Here is a 25,783-nt window from a genome sequence, read left to right as displayed (position 1 = left end):
CCTTTCCCAGATTTTAAAGAGGTTGAACAGCTCTTTGTATGTAGATTGACCCTCTGTTCCCTCTGTGAAGCCTGTTTGTGTCTTATCCCTGTTTGTTGTATTTTCATGTTTTTATTGATTTGTGTGAGTTTTTATATGTCCTTGTTGCTGTATTTATTCAGACAGGTTACTGAATCTCTCACTTTGTATCTCATGTTTCTACTTTTTTAAAGATATCTTTTGATGACAGAAATTGTTAATCTTTCCTTTTATAGCTAGTAATGTCTGTGGTTTTTAAAAAGAAATGTTTCCTTTCTCCAAGATCAGAAAGTCATTTACCTCTGTTTTCACTGAGAAGTCACAGAGCTTTGCTTTTTACATTGAAATTCTTAGTTCAACTGGAGGTAATTGTGTCTGGTATGTGGTAACGTTTCATTTTTTTCCATTGCATAGCCAGTTTTTCTAGCTCCACCTTTTTCCTCAATTGATCTGCCATGCCCCCTTTGTCATATAACATTCTCTGTATGTGTGCAGCTGTTCCTTAACTCTGCTTTGTTTTCTTGGTCACTTTATCTGTCCCTGCACCAATACCACACTTTTAATTATTAGGGCATTTTAGGTCTTGCTGTCCTCATCTTTATTCAACTTGACTTTGATCATGCAATCTTTTATATAGATCTTATACATTGTTTCCCCATTGTTGACTATTTTTCTGTCTCTGTACCAATGCCATACTCTTTAATTATTATGGCTTTTGGGGTTTTGGTATCTGGTAGGTGGAGAATCCTAACCTTTATGCAGTTTGACTTCGGTTGTGCAACATATTACTTTATTAGTATACTCTTATACATTGTTTCCCCATTGTTAACCATTCAGGCTACTTATCATTTTTTTTTGCTATTATGTGTAAATACCATGGCAGATATCCCTGTATCCTTTGAATCCATTGCTGATTATACCCTAGAAGGGATGTTAAAATATTTATATAAAGGGTAGCCCCCACTCGCTGCAACTAGAGAAAGCCCACGGGCAGCAACAAAGACCCAACACAGCCAAAAGTAAATAAATAAAATAAATAAATTTATATTAAAAAAAAGAAGGGGATCCCCTTGGGGATCCTTTAAAAAAAAAGAGTCTTTCTAAATGGCTTTCCGGAAGGGTTATACCAACATAATAATTCCATTTTCATATGTAGAAATAAACATCCCAGAACACTGTAATCACCTTTGCTTAGAAACGTTTAAAAAGTTGTAAATTTTTTAGATAAAAAATATTTTGTTTCAATTTGAGTTTCTTTGAGATTGAAGTTTTTTGCAATTTTTAAAATTCAGTTTCTCAGAAACATATTTGCTTCTGCCTTTTCTCTTTATTCCTGTTTTGTATAATTATAGAAAACCCAGTACTGAGTTGGTGACAGTTGTTTGTTGTAAAAGAACATACCTCATTCAAATTTTGACTTGAATATTAAATTAATATTAACTTTTAATTTTAATATTATATTAATTTTTTACAAGATAATTGTAGTTTTTACAATATAGTTGTAATTAACATTTGTTCAAGCTACATTACTTTGGATTATAAGTTTTCTCTTTTCTTCAGTGTGGTCAAATAACAAAAATTCTGGTTAATGCTTACTTCATATTACAGAAGACTCCGGATGTTTTCATAGTGAAACATATAAGCAGAGTGTGATCAGGCTGTATGAATTATTTATTCGTAAGAGATTTGAGTGAAAAGATCTATTTGTAGCTTAAAAGTAACTAGAGTCAGATGCATATGGCGGTTTTTATTCAAAATAATTTTCTTATTAATCTTAGGTAGTTTTCTGCCAGAGTAATTGCATCTTGAGGACTTTTACCCTAAAGAAATGATGAAAAACATGGACAGGTGTGTGCCCAAAGATGTTTAACATGATAGTATTTATAATAGTAAAAAAAGAAACAACTTAATGTCCAACAATAGGGAATGGCTAATAAAACTATGGTTGTGTCAGAGTGTAATTACTAGCCTGCAAAGTTTTTAATGAAGCAGATTTGTGTAAAAAAAAAAGCAGAATGTAGAATTGTATGAAATGTGATGATGTCATTGAAGGCCCTTCAAAAGACATAGGAGGAGGAAAACATACCAAATGTTAGTTTGGGAAATAATCATGACTGTATTAAGACTCCTTATAAATTTGTCTGCTCCTGTGATCTAGTTAAGTCCAGTAAAAGTTAAACAGAGAGGATTAAATGGCTAGATTTTGTCTCTAGCATAAGTAATAATTTCATGAAAAGAGAGCTTCAGCTGTTTCAGAGATGGGCAGAATATCTGGAAGTGTGGCTCTTTAGCCAGGCCTCAAAGACTTGCACTGAGATTTTACTCAGGCAGAATGACGTTGAGCCAGGCAATCAGTACTAATGATACTGTGCTGTTAACACCTATTGAGGGAATATATGGTATACCACAGAGAGAGGAAGAAGAATTAAGGAATTTTGTATTTTCCATTTTTGTCTCTGCAAAATTTGTTGACTCTGGTAAACTTTCATTTTGGTAATGTCTTAATTGTCTGTAGAAAGAAATAGGTTGATGAGAAATTGATAATGTTCTGTATTTTATTATCAGATGGAGATTGTAAAAAACTTCCTTCTGAAATATTTGCAAAGATAGAGACCTGTCTGAATGAAGTCAGAGACGATATTTTTATTAGGCTGCAGCCTCAGCTTAGGTGTACATTAGGTAAGTAATTTATGGAATTGAATTGTATTACTCATCTACCATAAAGACATACTTACATCAAAAGGAAACATAATACTGTTTTATTACTTGGGATGATCAGATTCTTGGAATCTGATCATTTAATCACTGGTTAAATCATTCGTGGATGGAGGTGTTCTATATAAATATGCAGGCATGTGTTCCACCCCTTCAGCGTGGATGCAGTTCTCAGAACCAGCTGAATACTCACGGGATACACCATCCGTTGCTTTCCCAATACTGTCCCCCAGTAGACTACTCCAGTGTTTTCAGCCTTGACTGACTGTGTATTAAAAAAGCACCTAGGAAATTTATAAGTGAATAACTAGTGCTGGGAGCCCATTACATAAGAATCTCAGGATGGAGTTCAAGTATCAGTAATTTTTAGAAGCCTCCATGTGATTCTTATGGACGGATGGGGTTGAGAATCTCTGGTCTACACCAACCATAATAATTCTATTTCCCCTGCTAGTGATTGGTTTAGGAATGGACATATGGTACAATTTTAGCCAATGGAATATGAGGAGATATATCCTGATGACCTTTTGGGAAAGTTTTCTTACTTTTAAAAAGGGCATAAGAATGAGACCTGCTTTGTCCTCTATGAATTGTCTTTTGGCCTCTGGGAGCAGAGTGGAACAGGGGCGCTAGAGTCTCCAGGTCTTTATAAATTTTTTTTTGTATTGCAAAAAGGAGCTGGTAGTGATTTTTTTTTTTTGAGGGGGTGCCTTTTGTTTTATTTCTCTTTATGTTTTATTTCTCTTTATCTTTTTTTTTTTTTTTTTTTTCCCTGCCACACGGCTCGTGGGATCTTAGTTCCCTGACCAGGGAGAGAACCCAGGGCCCCAGCAATGAAAGAGCTGAGTCCTAACCACTGGACCGCCAGGGAATTACCATATTTCTCTTTATCCTTTTTTTTTTTAAGTCTATTTTTTAAAAATTTTATTTATTTATTTTATTTTTGACTGTGTTGGGTCTTTGTTGCTGCACATGGGCTTTCTCTAGTTGCAGCGAGTGGGGGCTACTCTTCATTGCCTTGCGCGGGCTTCTCATTGAGTGGCTTCACTTGTTGCAGAGCATGGGCTCTAGGTGCGCGGGCTTCAGTAGTTGTGGCACGTGGGCTCAGTAGTTGTGGTGCGTGGGCTTCTCATTGCGGGGGCTTCTCTTGTTGCAGAGCACGGGCTCTAGGCGCGCGGGCTTCAGTAGTTGTGGCTTGCGAGCTCAGTAGTTGTGGCGCACAGGCTTAGTTGCTCCGTGGCATGTGGGATCTTCCTGGACGAGGGCTCAAACCCTGCATTGGTAGGCGTATTCCCAACCAGTGCGCCACCAGGGAAGTCCCTCTCTTTATCCTTGTATTAACTCTTCGATTAATATTGTGTTGTAGTAGCTGAATATATGATACTCCTATTAGTATAATACTCCTGTTAAATTATGTACAATATCAATGCCTTCAAGTTTTTCTCTCAACAAGTGGCCTTTATTTCATCAGACCCAGATAGTGTATCTGGAAGCAGTGTCTTTTTTGCATGGTTGTGTCCCCTTATTTCTTTGTCCCACAGTTCTGTCCCCTAGTTTTACTATTTTGTTTTTCATGAACTCCTACATATTTAAGTTTACTCTGTTCTTATAAACTGATTTTCCATATGCCAGATCTTTGGCATTGCCTCCTCTAGGACTAAAGGGCTATTCTAATTCATCATCAGGTGGGATCTCAGATGGGACGAATATTCTTTTTATCAAAGTATGATTTACATATAGTAAAATCCTTTTCAAATGTATACAGTTGTGTTACCATTTCCACAATCAAAATATAGAACAGTTCTATCACCATGAAAATGTTCCCCTGGCTCCTTTATGGTCAGCCCCTTTCCTTACCCCCAATCACTGATCTGTTGGGTGGATACTCATTTCAAAGGAGCCTTTTTCATAAGATTGCCAGAGTGTAGACTGAGGGGCTCCCGTGTTGCATTTTGCAGGTATCATTTCCCTCCTAGAGTGACCTGAGATGTTTTATTCAGGTTCCCTACTCCAGTTCCCAATTGAATTAAAGAGTGGTTTCTTCCCCAGTCTGAATCATCACTCTTCTTATCCCTGCTAATTGTATTTACAAGGTGGCGTCTTGCTCTATTGCTACCTTGGGTCTGGGATTTGTAAATTTTGTGCACTCATAGCAATTGGGCAAGCATACAGCTCTTCCAATACAGTAGAATCCTCTCATTTGTGTTTGTACTACTCAGTCAGCAGTGAGAGGTGCTACATTAGAGGCTAAGATCTTACTAATGAAATCTTTGTTGCAGGGAGCACTTTAGAGTCTTACGATGTATGTGTCCTCATTCTGAATATTAACGTGTATTTTAAAGTACTAAAGAAAGAGAAGTAGAATCTGTATTGACCCGGAATGTTTGTTAAATTTTTAAGATCAGCCAGCCACTTCCTCATTTTGATTATTGTTTTTAAAAAACGCATTGTAAACTGTCCTCTCTGCTCTCCCTCCCCACAGTTTAAGAAATATAACATTACAAATACAACTGAAGCCCTTTTTGTACTCTTCCCCAATTCTTCCTTACCTCCCCACAAAGGTAACTACTATCTTCAATTAGGTGTTTTCTTTCCCTCTAATGTGTATATTTCTTTCTTTTTTTAAAAAAGGAAAAAGCTGTCATTGTTATGGTTTCTACTTATTTATGTAAGTGTAAAGAGTAATTTAGCCTTTGAGTGTAGTGTACCAGTGTAAGGATAGACAGACCACTAGAACAGAATAGAAAGTCCAGATCAAAACTCTCCCTGTTTGGTTACTTCATAACCATGATGGAGGTACTGATGCAGGTAGGTGGGGAAAGAAAAGGCCATCCAGGAAACGGTGCTTGGGACAGTAGTTTCCTGATACAGGGGGAAAATTAGATCCCTACTTCACACCGTAATTAGAAAGAAACTTCAGCATATCTAAAAGCCTGAACATGAAAAGCAGAGTTGTAAAACTCTGGAAGAAAATACAGGTGAATATTTTACCGCTCAGTGGGGAAGAATTTCCTAAATAAGATACATAAAAGAAGAGATTGGTGACTGTGATTACATTAAAGTTTAAAACCTCTGGGCAAAGATAGAACAAAGAAATAATACCCAGGATATCTTACAAAGAACTCCTGTACATCAGTTAAAAAAAAAAAGAGACAAAAACTGATAGAAAAATGGCCAGAAAACATTAATGAGAAATTATCAGAAGAGGAAACTTGAATAGCTAGACAGCAAGGAGTCACTGAAAGGTTTGCATCCTGGTAATAAACGAGGGTACTTTAGGGCAATATGCAAACTAGGTACTAGGTCCCCATCTTTCAATGGTCTGACTTTTGAGTTTTTGAGTTTACAATGGTGTTAAAGAGATCAATGCATTCAGTAGAAACTGCACTTTGAATTTTGATCTTTTCCTGGGCTAGTGGTAAGTGGTGTGATACTCACTCGTGATGCTGGGCAGTGGCTGTAGCTCCCAGCCAGCCATGCAATCATGGGATAAACAACTGATACACTTACAACCATGCTGGACCCAGACCACCGTTCTGTTTTTCACTTTCATTATAGTATTCAATAAATTATATGAGATATTCAATACTTTATTTTAAAATAGGCTTTGTATGCAATGATTTTGCGCAACTGTATTCTAATGTTAAGTTTTCTGAGCACGTTGAAGTTAGGCTGGGTTAAGCTGTGATATTCAGTAGGTTAGGTGTATTAAATGCATTTTCGACTTAATGATATTTTCAGCTTACAGTATAAAGGTTTATTGGGACCTAACCCTATCATAAGATGAGGAAGATCTGTAGTTGGGTAGGAGTTGGGGATTAGGTACTAGAGGCAAAGAAACCACTTAACTAGGGCTTCCCTGGTGGCGCAGTGGTTAAGAAGCCGCCTGCCAATGCAGGGAACATGGGTTCGAGCCCTGGTCCGGGAAGATCCCACATGCCGCGGAGCAACTAAGGCCGTGCGCCACAACCGCTGAGCCTGTGCTCTAGAGCCCGCGGGCCACAACTACTGAGCCCGCGTGCAACAACTACTGAAGCCCTCAAGCCTAGAGCCTGTGCTTCGCAACAAGAGAAGCCACCACAATGAGAGGCCCACGCACCGCAATGATGAGTAGCCCCCGCTCACCGCACCTAGAGAAAGCCCGAGTGCAGCAACGGAGACCCAACGCAGCCATCAATCAATCAATCAATCAATCAATAAACCACTTAACTAATTTAGGCTGGAGGTTCTAAAAATTAGAATTAGGTATTGGCATTATATGTTCTCTAATAGGATGCTTTATACCCATAAAACTTATAATCAAAGGAAAAATAATTAAGATCAATTTAGGAGCTATGTAAATTATCTAAAATGATCTGTAATCATGTAACTTATTTAACTGTGTTTTGAGCTCTTTCATGATACTTTGATTCATTGAAAACTTCATGTATTTTTAGACCTAAAGATTCTATGTCCTCATGAAATACAAATTACTTTTTCACTTAATATTTAGTTACAATAGAGTAAGCATTTAAAGGCTGATAACTGATTACAAACTCATGCTGTACTCTGCACTGTTTATGCATATGATGTTGCATCTGTTCATTTTTAGGAGATTGATTTGTATTTATTTCTGTTTATAAAAAATATTTTATGTTTTTTGTACAAAAATAGCTGTAGGACTGCACCACAAAGGTGACTATTAAAATAGCCTTTGTGACCACCGATATTTATAGCGTGTGCTTAGGCAATAAAACCCACTGTTCTGCCTTTTGGTCATGCCAAGGTGACTCCTCCTGGCTGTGTTCCAGGCAACTGTAGTTCCAGCCCAGGGGGAGAACTGAACCACGGAAGTGAGACTGTCCCAGGGGAGGGAGAGGATAGAAGAACTCAGGTTCTTTCTCAGGCCAAATCAGTAAGGCAGCATCTAAGCTCCCCGGAGGATAGGAAGGAGAGAAACCAATTGGAGGATGGATGTAAGAGGAGAATATAAATCCTCCTACTAACTTGCTTGCTGGTCTCTAAATTGGAAAACAGAATCCACAGTTGGGTTTTTGTTTTAATGACAACAAAATTCAGATCTTCTTTAGCCTTAAAGTTGTTGAAGTTTAATTTTAATTGTTAAAAGATTAAGAAGAGTAGTAGGTAAGGTGTCTGGAGATTTGAATCTGGTCCTCTAAGCCTGGTTTGTCATACCCTCACCACATGTAGAACAGGAGAGTCAGAATGGAGATGGCTTTTTAATGGTTTTGTCCAGCTCTGAAATTACTATCGTACAGTGTTTCACCAGTCATATTACTTCTAGTATCTGTACCAAACAAACCTGTACATGTTTTTGCTTTGTTTTTATAATACTCTAGGGCTGTTATAGTTCTGAGGATATGTTTTCCCTGAGAAAACCTAAAAAGATCTGAGGAGACAGTATGAGCCTTTTCTATCTTTTGTCTTAAGAAGTTTTCATAAGTGTCCACCAAGACAAATGAAAGATACTGAGTGTTAATTAAATCTTTATGATGGACATTTTTAGAAAATGCTTTGAAAACTTCCCTTGCCCAACTGTGAATAACTTACTCTGTCATACATACATATTCACATATATTCACACTGTGAATGTAGTGAGAAAAGACAACAATTTGTAATTTTGGTTTATCTTTTTTCAGTTAATTATGAGCAATAATTTTTTTTTTTCTTCTTCAAGGTGATATGGAAAGTCCTGTGTTTGCACTTCCCCTGCTCTTAAAAACAGAACCCCACGTTGAGAAGCTCTTCACATATTCTTTTTCTTGGAATTTTGAATGTTCACAATGTGGACACAAATATCAAAACAGGTTGGTTTTTCTAGTTTTTAAAATGGATTCATTCTATTGAAAATGGCTCCAAGTAATAAAATTGGAAGAAAACTTGCTTCCACTTGTAGCACTGCTCTCTCTACCCTTGATAAAATTTCCCACCATATATTGAAGTTTCTCCACCATTAAGGTTTAAAGGAAAATTTTGAGCCTCAGAAATTGCAATTTGCTTGCTTCTTCATACTAGAAGAGTACAAAAAAAAAAATGGTTTGATAGATTACTAGAAGGCATTTTCTTAAGAAGTTCTTTAGTGGGAAGTGGGGACAAATGGGAACGTAGCGTGTTCCCCTGGACTCCCCTCCCCTCTGGATTCCCCACTGAGTAAGAATACCTCTTAGAATTCTTTGAAAAACTATGTGTGTTTTGTTTACGCCAATATTAGGGACTAGGGCTTTTGTCTGCTTGTTTTTAACATCATGGCAACTTGATTTTAGGCTCCCAGAGTCTGATAGCAGTCCTCAGAGGTAACTTATGCTTTCCCATTCCTTTCCTTAGTCCCATGAAAGACCAGCCATCACCAGAATCCTTCCACACGTGAGCTGTCTCAGCCGTACTTTCTACTTGCCTGATGCCTCTAGGTGAGGATTAGAGGGATCATGGCTGTTGTACATGACCCTGAGATTGGTACTTGGGAGGAAGCATGGAGAAGAAAGAAGCTGCAAATTTATCTTGCCTCCATACACCTGCCACATAAATAAGGAGAGAAATTAGGTTTTAGAAGAGGAGTCGGAGAGAAAGTTCATCAGGCATGATACCCTCACTTTGTCCACATATGAGAAAGTCTCTGGCTGGCTGGCCTTTCCTCTTTTCTGAAAGTCAACTATTAGTAAACTGGAAAATTTGGAGTCTCTCAAAGTTATTAAATAAAACTATAAGAGGAAAGTATTGCTTTAGATATCCATTATCTTAATCAAGATTATTTTTAGGTATTTAGGGATCAGTTGAGGAGAGTTGGGACTGAGAGAACACTCTAGGGAATCCAAGCTACAGAACCAGGAAACATTTGTATTTTCACCAGTTAGCTTGAAAGTACTAGAACAGAGTAAGAGTTAGCATTTCACTCATACCTAAGACTTAAATAATTTTGTGTAAGTGAGTATGAGAACAGATACCTGCTTCTAGGTCTTCTGTCATTAATTTCTATAAATTACCTGACTTTCTCCTCATTTGACAATGTGAAAACTGAAGCTTTAAAGGGGTTAAATTGATGCCCAAGGTGACACGCTAGTAAGTGGCAAAATTCAGTCTCAGGTTTTCTGTTCTCTAAGACTTTCCTGCTCACTGTGGTGTACTGCCTAATCACCACCTGGATTTTAAATAACATAAATAAAGTATACAAGTCTGATGATTCAAATCAGCTTCATTATAGCTTTTCCAAAATCCCCACCTCAGTTGTTTGACAGCTTTTCATTGAGCATATCCTGTGTGCCATGAACTCAACAGAAGTAATCTTTATTCTGGCCAAATTCAGACCAGTTAGTTAGGGAAATAACATGAACATAATAGGGGGCCGGTGGCTTAGCCGTTATTTTGATCTGTTGGCTTTGCATACAAGGTGGGTAAGTGCATTTTGGAGCTGTACAGAAAAAACTCTGACAGCTCAAGGCACGGAAGCCACCAACCGCTTCGGGTTTGCCTTTTTTTTTTTTTTTTTTAAGTTCTTTGTTTTAAAAGTAAAAGGAGTTACAGAGGAAAAGCTAAAATGAAGTGGCATTTTACTAAAAGTATTTTCACTTAATCTGGTGGAAGAATACCCAGCAAACTCATTCATTTTTGTGCTGCTGCTTTTAGTGCCAGTTGAACAGCTCTTACTTAATTTAGAAGATATGTTCTGGAGGCAGTTAAAAACATGGTCTTTGGAGTCGGACTCCCTGAATTCCTGTCTCAAGTCTGTCATTTATCATCTGATGTATTTCACTTTCCTCATCTGTAAAATGGGGATAAGAATAGTACCTGCCACTTGGATTTGTTTGGTACGTGAGTGCTTAGCACGGTGACTTGTACATAGTAAGTGCTCAGAAATGTTAAGTGTCCTGTGGAGCATTAACACTTACTTGCTGAGACAAACTCCCTCTTATTAACTAAAAAATAGGAACCTTTACTTCACGTTTATCTTTGAGAACTAAGAATTTAGCAGAAATATAGTCAGTGTATTTGTTGATACCTCTATGTGGCTTTGCTTTTAAAATGTTAGCTTCCCTGATCTATTTTTAACGGCCTGTGCTTATCTCACTTATGACTTACCAGTATTTGTTACTGTTTAGAGAAGAAGGTGGTGTCTCCTAGATAATAAATAATTGCTCTTTTAAAGATATTACTGAAGCGGATCTAGTTGAGGTACAGTGTGCATCTGTAAAGATCATCTTTTTAGATGCCTATTGCTATTAAGTATTCAGGCTAAAGTGCAAATTTAGAACTTGTGTAAACTGTGAAAACAGTATTCTTTCGCAGCTGATATTCTTACATTTTAAGGATCAAGATAATTAAGTTGTCTCTATTCCTGATTGTATATATTTGTAAGTGCCCCTTTTTGTTCTAGGTTGTCAATAATGGAGAGCCAGATGGTGAATTTTTTGAGTAAGAGATGATCTCTTAATAAATTTGAAAGCCTTAGAACAGTGGTTCTCAACTATTTTTTGAGAAAAATATTTTTCTGGGGGGGGGGGCTATTTTTGTCCCATGGGACATTTGGCAATGTCTGGAGATAACTAGTTGCTACAGCTGGAGGCTGTTAGTGGCATCTAGTGGGTAGAGGCCAGGGATGGGCCACGTATCCAGCAATGCACAGTAGTGTTCCGCACAGCAAAGAACAACCCAGTGCAAAATAGCAGTGGTATTGCTCTCGAGAAACTCTGCCTTAACGCTTTCTTCATCTCATAGCTGAAAAACTATAGGTAATTAACGTGGAGAGTCCTTACAAGAGCTTTACTAGAGCAGGGTTCGGGAGGAACATTGATATATTGATTTGAGGGAATAGGAAAGTATGAATAAACAAATAAAGGAAAGTACCTTTTTATTTTAAATGTTGATTGAGTTAACATAAATGAATTTAACTTAATCAAAGTTTTGTCTTCTTTTTTTATAGGTGTATGAAGAATCTGGTCACCTTTACAAACGTCATCCCTGAGTGGCACCCAGTTAATGCTGCCCATTTTGGTCCATGTAACAATTGCAACAATAAGTCACAGATAAGAAAAATGGTATTAGAAAAGTGAGTTTAAATTGCACTACTATTTTTAGAACAAAATGAAGGTGGATTTACTTTTTTTTTTTTTAATGTGTAGAATTGAAAGTGATGACTACAACCTACTTTCAGAAGTTTGAGTTAATGTATGTTTGTGAATTGCCAAAATGCTTCTCTCTATCAGGAACTCTGGCCAATAAGCAAGCTGTTCAGGCGACATACCACTGCAGAGCTGACTTAGGGTGATTGTCTGACCCCACTGTCCTACTGTCTTACCTTCTTTTGCCTTTTTTCTCTCTTTAAGGATATTAAACTTCCATTTTTCTCACCTCTGCCAAGTGCCTGGAGTCATTAGAATTCTGGAATGTCCTTAATCTAATTTCAAGAACTAAGATGATTCAAAGATGAGCCATAGGCTCATCTGTCTGAATTTCCCTCTTCTTCAGTCCTCGGCCTGCTAATTCCTCGTCCTGTTGTAAGCTCTCTGCTGCCCTCGAGCAGATGGATCATTTTTATATTTTGCCAGCTCTTCTATGTTTTCCTCAGTGGGAGGACTGATCAGAATTATCTTTTCCAATGTTATCAGAAGCCCCATATCTTTAAAAACTCACAGGTAAATTCCATTTCAGGCAGTTTGTCTCTCTTTTGTTAATACACTCACACACATACCTTCTCTTTAACCTTTGCTTTCAGTTGCCCTTATCTCTACATAAAGAAAATGTTTTGAGGTTTAATTTGATGTAATAAAGAACCAGTGACATTAACCTTTTCTTAACCTTTTTCTGATGCCCTTGGATGTGCCAAGAAACCTCTCAGAATCTTTCCTAAAGGTTTATTATCATCCAAGTAATAAATTCTCAGTTAATCTAATAGTGCCAAGACTTAAAAGGAAAAAAGAGCAGTGCCACTCCTACCCCATCTCCAGGCATCTGCTTTTTTTTTTTTTTTAATTTTATTTATTCATTTGTTTAATTTTTTAGCTGCATTGGGTCTTTGCTGCTGCACACGGGTTTTCTCTAGTTGTTGCGAGCGGGGGCTACTCTTTGTGGCAGCGCGTGGGCTCCTCATTACGTTGGCTTCTCTTGTTGCAGAGCACGGGCTCTAGGCACCTGGGCTTCAGTAGTTGTGGCTCGTAGGCTCAGTAGTTGTGGCTTGCGGACTCTAGAGTGCAGGCTCAGTAGTTGTGGCACACAGGCTTAGTTGCTCCACGGCATGTGGGATCTTCCCGGACCAGGGCTCGAACCCATGTCCCCTGCATTGGCAGGCGGATTCTTAACCACTGCGCCACAGGGAAGACCCAGGCATCTGCTTTTTAAACCTTTAAGGTAGTATTTACTTTGAGATTTCAAAACAGTGTACTCATTCCACCTTTATATAGTCTTCTTTTATAGTAGTTGAGGACTAAGGGCTCTTACACCAACACCTGGGCCCCGTCTCTATTTAACCTCTCCCTGTCCTTCCAATATGATTACATTTTTGGTTAAATCAGTGCTTCAGTACTTATTGTTTATTATGAATATGCATATATTCCCTCTCCAGCCAAGCAGGATACGTGGTTATGTTTCATTTCTTTTATAACTCTTTAGTTTTCCTGGAATTATTAATTGCCTGTGTTTTCACTTGCTTTGTTATATATACATTGTGATTTTTTTTTCCAAATTCTTAAAATGCCCGTTAACAAATTTTCTAAACACTCAAATACTTCACAGTTTTTTAAGTTCTCCTCCCCCTTTTTTTCTGGAAACCTCTCTTCTGGCTACCTTTTATCCTTCTGCTCCAGGGTTCTAATCTATACTGGTTCCTCCCTGGGTCTGCTGCATGGGAGTCTTCTTTTCTTTTTAAATAAATTTATTTATTTTATTTATTTATATTTGGCTGCGTTGGGTCTTTGTTGCTGTGCGTGGGCTTTCTCTAGTTGCGGCAAGCAGGGGCTACTCTCCTTTGCGGTGCATGGGCTTCTCGTTGCGGTGGCTTCTCTTGTTGCGGAGCACGGGCTCTAGGCGGGCGGGCTTCAGTAGTTGTGGCGCGTGGGCTTCAGTAGTTGTGGCTCTTGGGCTTTAGAGTGCAGGCTCAGTAGTTGTGGCGCATGGGCTTAGTTGCTCCGCGGCATGTGGGATCTTCCCGGACGAGGGCTCGAACCCGGTTCCCCTGCATTGGCAGGCGTATTCTTAACCACTATGCCACCAGGGAAGTCCCCGGAGTCTTCTTTATACACACTTGTGGTCACTATCTCAGTATTCAGCCCAGGGCCTTACCCCTACCTTCTTCAACATCTGTTGCCTATCAATATTGAGTCTTTAGGGGTTCTTTGGGGCATATAAGCTCTTCTCATCAGTATCCCCACTCTGTAGCAGTCACTACATTCATCACTTCATTCATTCTGCTAAGTTACCATTTTTCTGTTTGCTTTTTGTCTTCTAAGTATTTATTGTCTTCTCGTTTGCTCATGTCTCCTTTCCCTTTTTTGTCCTTTTGGTTTATTACCTTTTTTTGTCCTTTACTATCATTTGATGGCATTTGATTGGGGAGACAGTGGAGATATCTTTAACCAAAAGTCCATAGGCTGTCTGGGGTCCAAGCTTTGAGATTTAAGTCTTCAGGGAATCCCCCCCCCCCCCACCTTTTATTTTTTTGACTGTGCTGCATGGCTTGTGAGATCTTAGTTCCCCAGCTAGGGATTGAATCCGCACCCTCGGCAGTGAAAGCACAGAGTCCTAACCACTGGACCGCCAGGGAATTCCCAGGGAATCCTTTTTTTTTGAAGTGCTTTCCTTAGTGATGAGGTAGAAGGGCAGCCGGATTGGAAGTCTGTCATCCTGCCCTGGATCACTGGATCACTTGAGGCTTCTTGGTGTATAATTATAACAGTTTATAGTGCTTTTTCTCAAGCCCTAACATTGAAGATAAACTCACTACTATTTTTTGTTTGATCTATTAATTTGTTGTATTGCAACATATAATTTTTAATTATACAAATATGTTGCTTTACTTACATTAAAGATTCATACTCTGATGTGGAAATGTATCCAGCCAGTGTTTCAATGGGAAATGTGTTTAGAGTTCTAGTGAATGGGCCAATTTGTAAGCAGAATTTATAGTTTGGACATTTACTGTATTCAAAAGTAAATTGAACTAGTATGTAAAATTTCACTTAAATTTTAAATGACAATGTCTTTATAAAGTCCCTGGTAATTTTTTTACTTTGAAATTTGTGTAACTTGATTGTTGGTATCTAATGGAATTTAGAAGCAAATTTAATATAGCTTTTAGGGATAACTTAAAAGTAATTAGGTCCATCATGATATCGTGCATAACTCAATCTTATAGCATTCTAAAAATTAATAGTGTTCCCTGAGCACCTTGTCTCAGGTAATCCCCATCTCTATATGTTCCCATTGGAAAAAGAGTCCATTGATAAATCTGGTGGGTCCAAATCTGCTACTTTTCTTTAAGTAAATTTGAGTAAATTATTTAGGAATTATATCCAGAGCATGGTGACATAGACTTAGAATGTGATTTAATTTTACTTCACAGACTCTTGAAATGAACCTCTCATTACTGCCACGATCTCCTTTAGGAATCTGGTCATACACTATCCTGGATTGTCATTTGAAAAGCTTACTTAAAGTTTTAACAATGATCAGTTTTTTAAATAACTATTTCTAAAGGATAGGGGAGTAGGGAGAACTGAAATAAGACATTTCTGCTCTGTGCTTATAGAGAGAGCTTTGTTAAACTGTCTAATACAATGATTTTCAGACTTTTTTAAAACAGATAAAGTACACTCTCCCCTACAAATTTTGGATGGAATACTGATATAAAAAATAGTTAAAATTATGTTTCTTAATTTAAGTCTTCATTGTTTGGCAGGAAATGTTTCATTATTTGTGAGATCCTTGAACCACCTTCAGAAAACACAGTTTGTAAACCTTTGTTGAACAGTTGAGGTTTTTTTTTTTGGCCACGCAGCATGTGAGATCCTTGTTCCCCAACTAGGGATTGAACCCACACCCCCTGCAGTGGAAGCATGGAGTCTTAACCAGTGGACAGCCAGGGAATTCCCGAACAGTTGAATTTTTTCTAAAGATGTATTTTCTTTTTTACAATTAACATGAACGAATTCTAATTCTTTGAATTACACCTAATTTTACTCATATTTTTCATTTTTTGTCATATTGCAAATTCAAACAGTGGTATAATAGAGCTAAAATGTAATGAGGTTTAAAAATTACATTTGCAGATTTTTTTCTGCCTAAAGCCTACATTATTACAGTTCAGAAGTACATATGTGCACATTGTTAAATATGCTTTTTCTAAAATATGAATGATTATATTACATTAGTTGGGCTGAAAATCAAAAACTTGTACTCCAGACCGTTAGCACAAGACTGGCTACTTTTTGTGGAGCTGACTCAGTGTGCCCTGCTGACTTGTATAGCAGGGCAGTTAGCACAGTTCTCTTGTGCTTGCTTTCTCTCTTTCCTATTTTTTCTTCTCTTCCTGAGGGTAGATCCTTATAACAGGAGGAGGTGAATCTCATGTTAGGGAGGTGAGTACAAATGGATCGTAGCTTGAAATCTCTTGTGACTCTTGGTTCCAGTTCTGTTAACCTGTCCCATCCAGTTTTTTATGGTTGAGTCAGAACCTGACTTGCTCTCTTCAGCTCTGAGCACTGTCTTTGACACTCAAGGTACTGTGGGTAGGAAGAAGTGTGAGAACAAAATCTGTTATTGCCAAGCTAGAGGTAAACTTCAACCCTCACCTGAGAGGCTGGAAATGAGACAAGCTGGAATTATGGGTAGGAAAATACCGTGACTTCTAGGGTTTAGGAGACGTAGAAAGGAGAATAAACTAGAAAAGGAGGAGGCATCTGCTTTATTTTGTTGACTCCAAGAAGCCAACGTTTCTAAGTTGTACTGTTTTAAAATTATGCCATTAAGAAATAAATGCTGCTTATTTAACATTTTCCACGTGTAAACTCACATAAACTAGTAAGATTGGGTAGTCTAGGGATCAACAAGAGAATGTTTTAGTAACTAGCCTCAGCAAATATATCGAAAAGGTAACATCTGAGGCCAAAAGAACTAAATATTAGTACTTGAAGAGACCCAAAGCCTGCGTATCCAGCTGTGAGAGTAAGTCTCTGGTTTTTCTGTGGATCACTGATGCACAGACACAGTTGCACCTCTTAACATGTTTGAAATGGGAATACATCTAAAAGTCGATGGCATGGTATAGTTTAATTGGCAGTCTTCTTTCATAATGGTACATTTTATATAATCAGTGGCATCTCAGACCAATGTGTGGCAAAAAACAATGAGAGTTTAGTGTTATGGATGGTTTTGCAGGACTTTTTATTTATCGGTACTTAAGTTTTAAAGATTTGATCATTCTCTAACAGAAAGATTGACAAGGGATAATTTACAAATTATCTCTCATCAGTTTGAATAATCTGCATTTTGGACATTGATTCAAGTTTATTTCAGCTGAATAAATTTTGGTAAGCTAAGTAAGTTTTGACAGCTGTTTAAATATTGGGAAGAGGTATTCAACATTTTTTGTAAATCCTGAGAGCTTTGTTAAATTTAATTATTTGAGGCCTATTTTGGGTTCTATTTTCTGGTTTGTTATGTTACTGTAATAATAAAATGTATCTTTGAAATTATGGATGTCTTGAAGTTTATAGTAAATCAACCATCATGTTGTATTTTCTTCTCTACTTCCTCACAAATAAACTTTTTGTAAGTAGAAATTTTAGTTTGATGGGTCTCTCTACTTCCTGAGAAAACTGAGAGAAATAGGCCAAAGTATTAGCATGTTGCGGTTTTTAAAATGTTTGTTTGAATATCTTACGTTTGTTATTTTGTTTCACATATCACCTGTCCCATCTAACAAAGGCAATTAATTTGGGCACTTGATGCCGAAGAGAATTCTCAAAGGTCTGGATTTTTTTCTTTTGATTCTGTGAAGTAGCTTCCGAGAGATCTTCTTTAAGCCAAAGCAGCATCACGGCTCACAGAGCAATTTTTGTTTAATGGTCTGTGTTAGAGCCTTATTGCATGATGCCTTCCAACTGTCAGTGATACCATTCTGAGAAGGGTTTACTGTTACATTCTTCTTAGAGTGAGTTCTCCATTTCTAATTAAGGCACACATCTGGAGGTTCTCAAGAAAAATCAGTGCAGTTGGCCTTGAAAATGTTATGTGTGACTTACTCGCTTTAGACCATCTTTTGTATAACCAGACACATGGTATTACATTTGTTTGACTTCTCTTACCTTTCTCTCCCACAGAGTATCTCTCATATTCATGTTGCACTTTGTGGAAGGCTTACCGCATAATGACTTGCAGCACTATTCATTTCATTCTGAAGGCTGTCTTTATCAAATAACTTCTGTAATTCAGTACCAAGCAAATAATCATTTTATAACATGGATTTTAGATGCTGATGGTAAGTGTTTAAACGTTTTCCTTTCATGATAATAGGCATGGACACTAAACTGTAGTTTGTTCTTTTAAGACAAGCTTTGCCTTGGTTCTTTTTTCTCTCTTCCTGTCCTTGCCTGTTACAGTTCTGCCCCCTCCTCTATTCTGTCACTCTGCTTTAGAATCACTCCTAACTTTTAACTTTGCTTGTTTATATTAGCATATTTATGGGTATACACATGCATATGCGTATTTTTTTTTTAGACAGAGATTGAGGTGATATACTACTGTTGGTTTACAGTTTGCTATTTTTCACTTAATGCCTTTGCTTTCATTTTTTATTACATGAGGAATATATGTTCAGTATAAAAAATGGTGGCAATTTTGAGTTTTCAGATCTATAACCTTGTATTTCTTTTAAAAAGAAAGTACGTTGTTCTGGAGGTTTTTTAGTTGAGAACAAAAATAAAATAAGTTTTGCTGAGTTTGCAATTGTTAGTAATATAAATAAAAGTAAACATCTATTTCTAAGACTATTAGACATTGCAGACTATGTAACCTTCTCTCACTGTGAAATAGAATATCTGAAATCCATAGTTTGCTAACAGCTACAGTCAAGGTAAAACCTTTATTTAAATAATTAAACTTTTCAATACAAGGTTAACTAGTACAGCTCATGAATTTTGCTTTTTCCCTTCTGTATATTTAATGTGGTTTATTATTGAGTTTGTTTCCCCTCACGATGTTCACTTTGTCTTAGACAAGATAACTCAGTCTCCTTAAAGTGTTATATCAGTTCATTGAGAAGGGGTCACTTTGATTTTGTTCTATTTTTCCATTTACAATTGTTAGGAAATTTTTCATATTTGATATATTCTTCCTGGGGATGGTTTGGTTAGATGACACAATAACGTGTCATCAATTTGCACTTTGCAAATTGAAACTCATGTTAGAAATATAGTTATTACCTTAAAGTTTTACCCTTCTTCAGAATTGGCAGGGGGAAGTGGTTCTCAATAACATAAAAAAACTTAGAAAAAATTTATTTTACTTTTTTATTGCATTCTAGAGAATGAAAAGTCTGCTTCAGGTAGAAGAGGTTAGATGGTTTCCAACTTTGACAGCATATAAAAATTGTATGGTTAGCTTATAAAAAACATCCTGGCTCTCTCCTAGACCAGTGAATCAGTCTCTGAGAATTCAGCCCAAATATTAGTCAGATGATTCTAATGTGTATGTGTGGTGGAGAACCACTGACCTAGGCAAAGAAAATATTCTCAAAGTTTAATGGGTATAGGATAAAAAGTGGTGGGTTCAGATAGTTTATAAGGGTGTATGCACATAAACTTAACAGATGGCTTTGTTTGGGGTTTTTTTGGTGTGTAGAGGGACATTAACCTCTTTCCCTTCACCGTCATCTCATTCCTACTTGACAAATGAGAAAACAGGAGCTCAGAAATAAAATAAGAGCAGACACCTAAAGACCTAAAGCTTCTTTTTCTAACCCCAAAAAGAAATGAAATAAGAATTGAATTAAGTGTTGGCATTTGAGTTAACAAGCTTCATTTATCTTGAAAATTCATTATATTATGAAAAACTTAATCTATTTTCTAATATTGTTAGATATATTAGGTGATACTGTACTGTATTCTAAGTTCCAGAAGTTAAAGATACTTCTGTCTTGATTTTTGTGGGCATTTTAGAAAAGAGTAAACACTACCTGAGTTTTTCACATTTCTGGATGTTAGTGTATAACTTTTGTTATCCGAGTAAGGACTTTTAACATGGCAGAGAAAAATGGTGACATAAGGATAAGGCCATGTTTTCAAGCATTCTCCTTTGGTGGATATCCAGTGATACAGTGGTTAAAAAGGCCAGAAGAAAGTTAACCCAGGATGGTGGTTTTTTTGAATGTCTAACATCTTTCACTTTCCTTCCCCATCCCCCAGGAAGTTGGCTGGAATGTGATGACTTAAAAGGCCCATGTTCTGAAAGGCACGAGAAATTTCAAGTTCCTGCTTCAGAGGTACATATTGTTATCTGGGAAAGAAAAACATCCCAAATGACAGATAAAGCACCTGCCTGCTGCCCACTTAAAAAGACTTATGATCAGCACGCTTTCGGAGATGAGAATCAAGTCTCGCCAGCACTGTGTTCTGTAGGTGATGCTGCCTCAGCTGAAATGTCCTCAGGAACTCACCCCACAAAAGTGTCAGTTGCTCCTAATACTCTTTCACAGGATGAAGCCGTAACTTTTGAACATCATTTATTTTCAGGTCTGAAAGGTTTGGTCGACAAGAATATTTCACCTTTGACATGTGAAGAAATACAGGTTAACTCTGAAGGTTTTTTATTAGAAAATAAACCTGTGGCAGAGAACGCAGGGGTTGTCAAAACACATACTTTGCAATCGCAGGCGTCACTAATGGCTTCTTTAGTATCGGCTCCAGGCAAGGACAAGCTTACCCAAGACCAGTTTGTGGATTTAAGCTTTTCATCTCAGCTTGTAAATACAAATGTGCCATCAGTACAGCTGAATACAGAAGATACTGTCGTTACTCAGCCTGTGAATGATATTCGTGCTACTGACCTTACACAGAGAGTAAACTCAGTAGAAACTGAGGGTCCAGTTGCCCTAGAGAAGGATGCTCCATCGAAACAATCTCTTTTACCAAAACCTGAGAAATTACAACCAGAACAACATGTTACATCTCAGGTGTCTGATTTGAAGGAAAAAGAAACTGCAGCGTCTTCTCAAACCGTAACAGCTAAGCTGTCACAGAATCCATTTCTGAAGGAAAATCAGAAAAAACCATTTGTGGGAAGTTGGGTTAAAGGCTTATTAAGCAAGGGTGTTTCTTTTATGCCGTTTTATGTTTCAGCTCATAGTAGAAACACTGTGACTGATTTGCAGCCTTCAGTTAAGGGGGCAAGTAATTTTGGTGGCTTTAAAACTAAAGGTACAAAACAAAAGGGTAACTGGGCATCCAGGGAAGCTCACAGCTGTGCAGGTAAGCCTCCTCCAGTTAGCAACCCTGCACCAAGCCATCCATCACCAGTTAGCACAGCTTCTACTCTCCCTGCTGATGGTAATGGTGATTTGGAAGTTTTGAAGAAATGTGAAAATGCCTCATGTGGAGCTCACCTCAACCACAATTCTCATGGAAATGAAAATGGTGTTTCTTCAGCAAACCGTGGAGACTCAGTTGAGGGTCAGATTCATAAACTTCGTCTAAAACTTCTTAAAAAACTTAAGGCAAAAAAGAAGAAATTAGCTGCTCTTATGTCTTCCCCCCAAAATGGAACACTTCCAAGTGAAAATTTAGAACCTATGTCCCATTGTGGATCTCCAAATGACTGTGAATCAATTGAAGACTTGCTAAAAGAACTACAACATCAAATTGATATTGCCGATGGTAAATCTGGATGCCCTGCAGTTGCTGGCGTTTCCTCATACAGTAGTCAAACTCATGAAGAAATTTTAGCAGAATTACTGTCCCCTACAACGGTTGTTTCAACAGAGCTCTCAGAAAATGAGGAGGCTGACTTTAGGTACTTAGAAATGGGAGATAATCATATCCCAGCACCAGTACCTAATGAATTAAACAGTATTCCCCAAAACATTCATCTGAGACAGGACCATAATTACTGCAGCCCCACTAAGAAAAATCAATGCAAAGTTCAGCCAGACTCACTCACAAATAATGCCTATGTTACAACATTGAACTCGGAAAATTCCATGAAGACTGATATTTTTGATGAATTTTTTTCTACTTCAGCGTTAAATTCTTTAGCAAGTGACACGTTAGACTTCCCTCATTTTGATGACTATCTGTTTGAGAATTGTTGAATGCTTGGTAACTGTTTTTAGTTTAATATTTATTATTACTCTTGGGAAAATTTACTATGTTTTTAGATAGTGTTTACACACTGGCCTTGTCATGAACAAAATGTAAGCTACTGAAGGTTTTACCTTTGGTTATGCCCACAAAGCATACGATCTGTTTCACAAGTTTAAATGATGAAGAATTTGTTCTCCTTGTTGGCTTCATTTTGTGTTTGTAGGAGAATGAGGATTTCAAAATGTTAAAAATGAAAAGTAGTAGTTTGTAGTTTCTGGCAGTCTGTACAGTTGGGTACATTAAATTTCTACATTTTAAATTTTAGTTATGTTGGTTCAGGCAAAACACCAGTTGATACAAACTTAAGTCATTGTATATGGTACATGAACACATGACTGTTTTGCTAGTGGTTCTGTGGTCTTACGTAAGAGTCTCAGCCTGTCTCTTCTACCAGCAGAGTGGTGTAGAATATAAGCTCCCCTCATACAACTTGTCTCCTCTTTCTCTCTTTACAAAAGATGGCAGGAAACTTGCTACTAGAACTTCATATAATGTTAGGTGATCAAAAAACTGATCTGTAACAGGAAAAAGTAACCTATTTTTGTGTTGATGTGCTAAGAGTTTACATTATAAGTATCATCTTTCTCCCCCAAGACATTTATTTCTGTAACCAAAGTGGGACACCATCTAGCAGTTATATTTTGGGAGAAATAGCCAGTGCATGTAAGGCTTGCCTATGTTGGATTCTACTATGAATGAAACATTAATTCATTTAAACCTCAACATTCCTATGAGCAAGGTACTCTTATCACTTTTAACAGATAAGGAAACAGCACAGAACTAGTAAGTTGTAGAGCTGGGATTGAGTATAGAGCGGTTACTACAGTGCTTGAACTTAATATCTGTTTTACCTCTAGCTTCATTTAAAGTTTGGGTGCCCAAACAGTACCACTGCTGTAGTGATTTGAGTTAGTAGCAGAGTTAACTAAGGTTTGAAGGTGGCAGTCTTGGGGGAGAATACTTTGTTAGGGACTCAGTACTGCAAAAATGATTTGTCAAAATTACTCCCAAACCTACCCCTCCCTTTTTTTCTGATTGCAGAAGTAAAAAGTCATGTTTATTGTAAGGAAAAACTGGGAAAATACAGGAAAACACCAAGAAAATTTCAGAGCATTCATCTTAACACTTAGTGGTAATAACTACTGCAAACATTATTTTTATGCATTTAGACTTTAAGAAATAAATATGAGATTCTGTACCTGTTTGTTAATGATGTGTGTTAATGTTTAATGAGCATCTTTCCATCTTAGTTTTTGACAACTTTTGGATAGCTATATAATGTTACATTTGTGTATTACCATTGTTTCACCAATTTATATTTTGAGGTGATTTGTATTGTTTTGTTATTGTTAATTATCCTTATTGATAAAAATTTTCACAGATCCAAGTTTTATTTTCTGGGAGTGGAATTTCTGGGTCAAAGAATATGTACTTTTTTGTTTGCATGGCTTTGCCGAACCCTCACCAACACCAGGTAGTAGCGTTGAAGGGGGAAAAAACCTTGACTGGTTTTGGTTACATTTCCATGATTATTAGTGAGGTTGAATATTTTGTGTAACTTTATTGGCCAGTTGAGTTCCTTTGAGGAATTGCTCATCCATCCTTTACTTGTTATTATTCATTCAACCATTTCTAGATTTCTGCTGAGTGCCAAGCACTGTTGTAAACCTCAGATATAAGGCAATAAAAATAAATAAATAAATAAAAGGAAATTCTTGCCTTTTAGTAATTTGCCTTCTAAACAAGGAGGTAAATATATAATGCTGGGTGGTAATAGGGGATACATACGGTTGACTCCTGTTATGTGCGGTACTTCTGTTGTATCAAGTCACCACAAACACTGAATTAGCAAATACTGGGCCACTGCTCCTGGGGGAATACAGTTAGGTTCCTGTGAGCCTCTGGTCACAACATTTTTGTCACCTGATCAACAAATGTTGTTTTTTGTGTGTTTCTGTTTAAAGATACCTTATGTAGTATATATTGTTGATTTATTAATATTGAACACAAGGTCACCAGCGCTGTAACTCCTGCCTGAATGGAGCTCATCCCACACATGTTTTTTTCCATGAGGCATGTCACACCTTCCTTGCACTTTGGAATACTAGACAGCACTTTGGGGCCATTTTAAACAAGTGAAGTAACCGACGAAAAGGACAAAAAACGTCCATAAGACATTTGGTCCACGCCAGTGGTCCTGGAAATTTGGTCCAATCCAAAATGTCCATGAGCATCTTTGGTCCACGCCAAATGATCTGTACCAATGTCAAGAGCCTTGACGTTTGGCGTGGACCAAATGTACTGCAAGGGCTTCAGATTTGTCATTGCTGTGTGCATGTCCATAAATGACCACAAGAGCACTGCAAGTATTGATTTTTAGGGTTACAAATAAATTTTGACAAGTAGGCAAATTCACAAATATAGACTCCTCAAATAATGACAATTGACTAATGTCAGGTGGCACTAAATGCTATGGAGAAAAGTGGGTGAGTGATGGGAGGACTAATTTAGACTGAGTGGACTTGGAAGGTTGCTTGGAGTGACATGACATTTGAGCAGGTACTTCAGTGAAGTTAGGGACTTAGCCACGTGACTGGACGAAGGGCATTCCAGGAAGAGCAGAAGTCCTGAGGAGCGAGGGTGCTTGGCAGGATCGAGAACAGGGAAGAGGCCAGTGCGCTTGAGTAGAGTGAGGCAAGGGAAGGAGAATTATAACGAGATCAGAGAGGTTGGCAGAAGCCAGATCACGTATGGCTTTGTGGAGCATAGTAAAGACCTTGTCTGTGCTTGAGAAAAACGGGAAGCCACTGGAAGGTTTCAGGCAAGGGAATAACACGGTCTAGTTTTTTTTTTTTTTTTTTTTGCGGTACGCGGGCCTCTCACCGTCGTGGCCTCTCCCGTTGCGGAGCACAGGTTCGGGACGCGCAGGCCCAGCGGCCACGGCTCACGGGCCCAGCCGCTCCGCGGCATGTGGGATCCTCCCGGACCGGGGCACGAACCCGTGTCCCCTGCATCGGCAGGCGGACTCTCAACCACTGCGCCATCAGGGAAGCCCACGGTCTAGTTTTTAAAGGATCACTGAAGTGTGGAGAATGCAGTTGGTCAGAAATAGAAGTGCTAGTCTGTAACAGTCTCAGTTAAGACAGGGTGACCCGCTGTGGAGGTGGTAAACAGCTGGGTCACTTGCCTTTCCAAGGCAGAGCCAACAGGTCGTGTTGATGGTTGAAGGTGGGCTAGAAAGAGGAGGCAAAGAGAAACCTCAGATTTTGTTGCCTGAACAAATGGGTTGCGCTATTTACTGAGATGGGACAGACTTGGGAGGGAGAACATTTAAAGGAAAGAACCTATCCAGTTTTGGATGCGTTAGGCATAAGATCTCTATTAGACTTCCAAGTAGAGAGAATTTAATAGGAAAGTGCATCTGCAGTGTTGGGCCTCAGGAGAGGGCGCCGCTGGAGACACTCTTTTAAGAATTATAAATGCATGGATCCTATGTAATGCCATGATATAGGATGGGGCCGTTTAAGGAGTTAAAACAGCTCCGGGGAGCAAAAGGGGCAGTTAGGAGGAAAACCAGATGAGTGGTGTCCTGAAAATCAGGGGAAGATCTATCAGATCTGCTGCTGGTTTGTCAGGTGCTGCTGGGAAGTAGAGACATAGGACTGAGACTTGACATTGGCTTTGGTAACAGGGACGTACATCCTTGGTAA

The 25,783-nt window shown here is 38.0% G+C and overlaps 1 protein-coding gene across 4 annotated transcripts in view; it reads left to right on the top strand.

The window, feature by feature from the left end:
- Positions 1-23,785, top strand: part of USPL1 (ubiquitin specific peptidase like 1) — a 40,125-nt gene extending 16,340 nt beyond the window's left edge. For 3 of the 4 annotated variants that reach the window (XM_067713526.1, XM_067713524.1, XM_067713525.1), the window contains 5 exons: positions 2,584-2,697; positions 8,411-8,540; positions 11,648-11,773; positions 18,039-18,196; positions 20,121-23,785. In XM_067713526.1, the coding sequence (XP_067569627.1) occupies positions 2,584-2,697; positions 8,411-8,540; positions 11,648-11,773; positions 18,039-18,196; positions 20,121-22,021 (2,429 nt within the window). In that variant the 3' untranslated portion in view covers positions 22,022-23,785. The remainder of the gene's footprint in view (positions 1-2,583; positions 2,698-8,410; positions 8,541-11,647; positions 11,774-18,038; positions 18,197-20,120) is intronic. The other variant, XM_067713527.1, reaches the window with a different exon arrangement.
- Positions 23,786-25,783: the final 1,998 nt, after the last annotated feature.

This window comes from Pseudorca crassidens, chromosome 18 (assembly GCF_039906515.1).
Source record: "Pseudorca crassidens isolate mPseCra1 chromosome 18, mPseCra1.hap1, whole genome shotgun sequence".
Taxonomy (NCBI): domain Eukaryota; kingdom Metazoa; phylum Chordata; class Mammalia; order Artiodactyla; family Delphinidae; genus Pseudorca; species Pseudorca crassidens.
The sequence above is the reverse complement of the archived record's forward strand: the minus strand, read 5'-3'. Positions and strand labels throughout refer to the sequence as shown.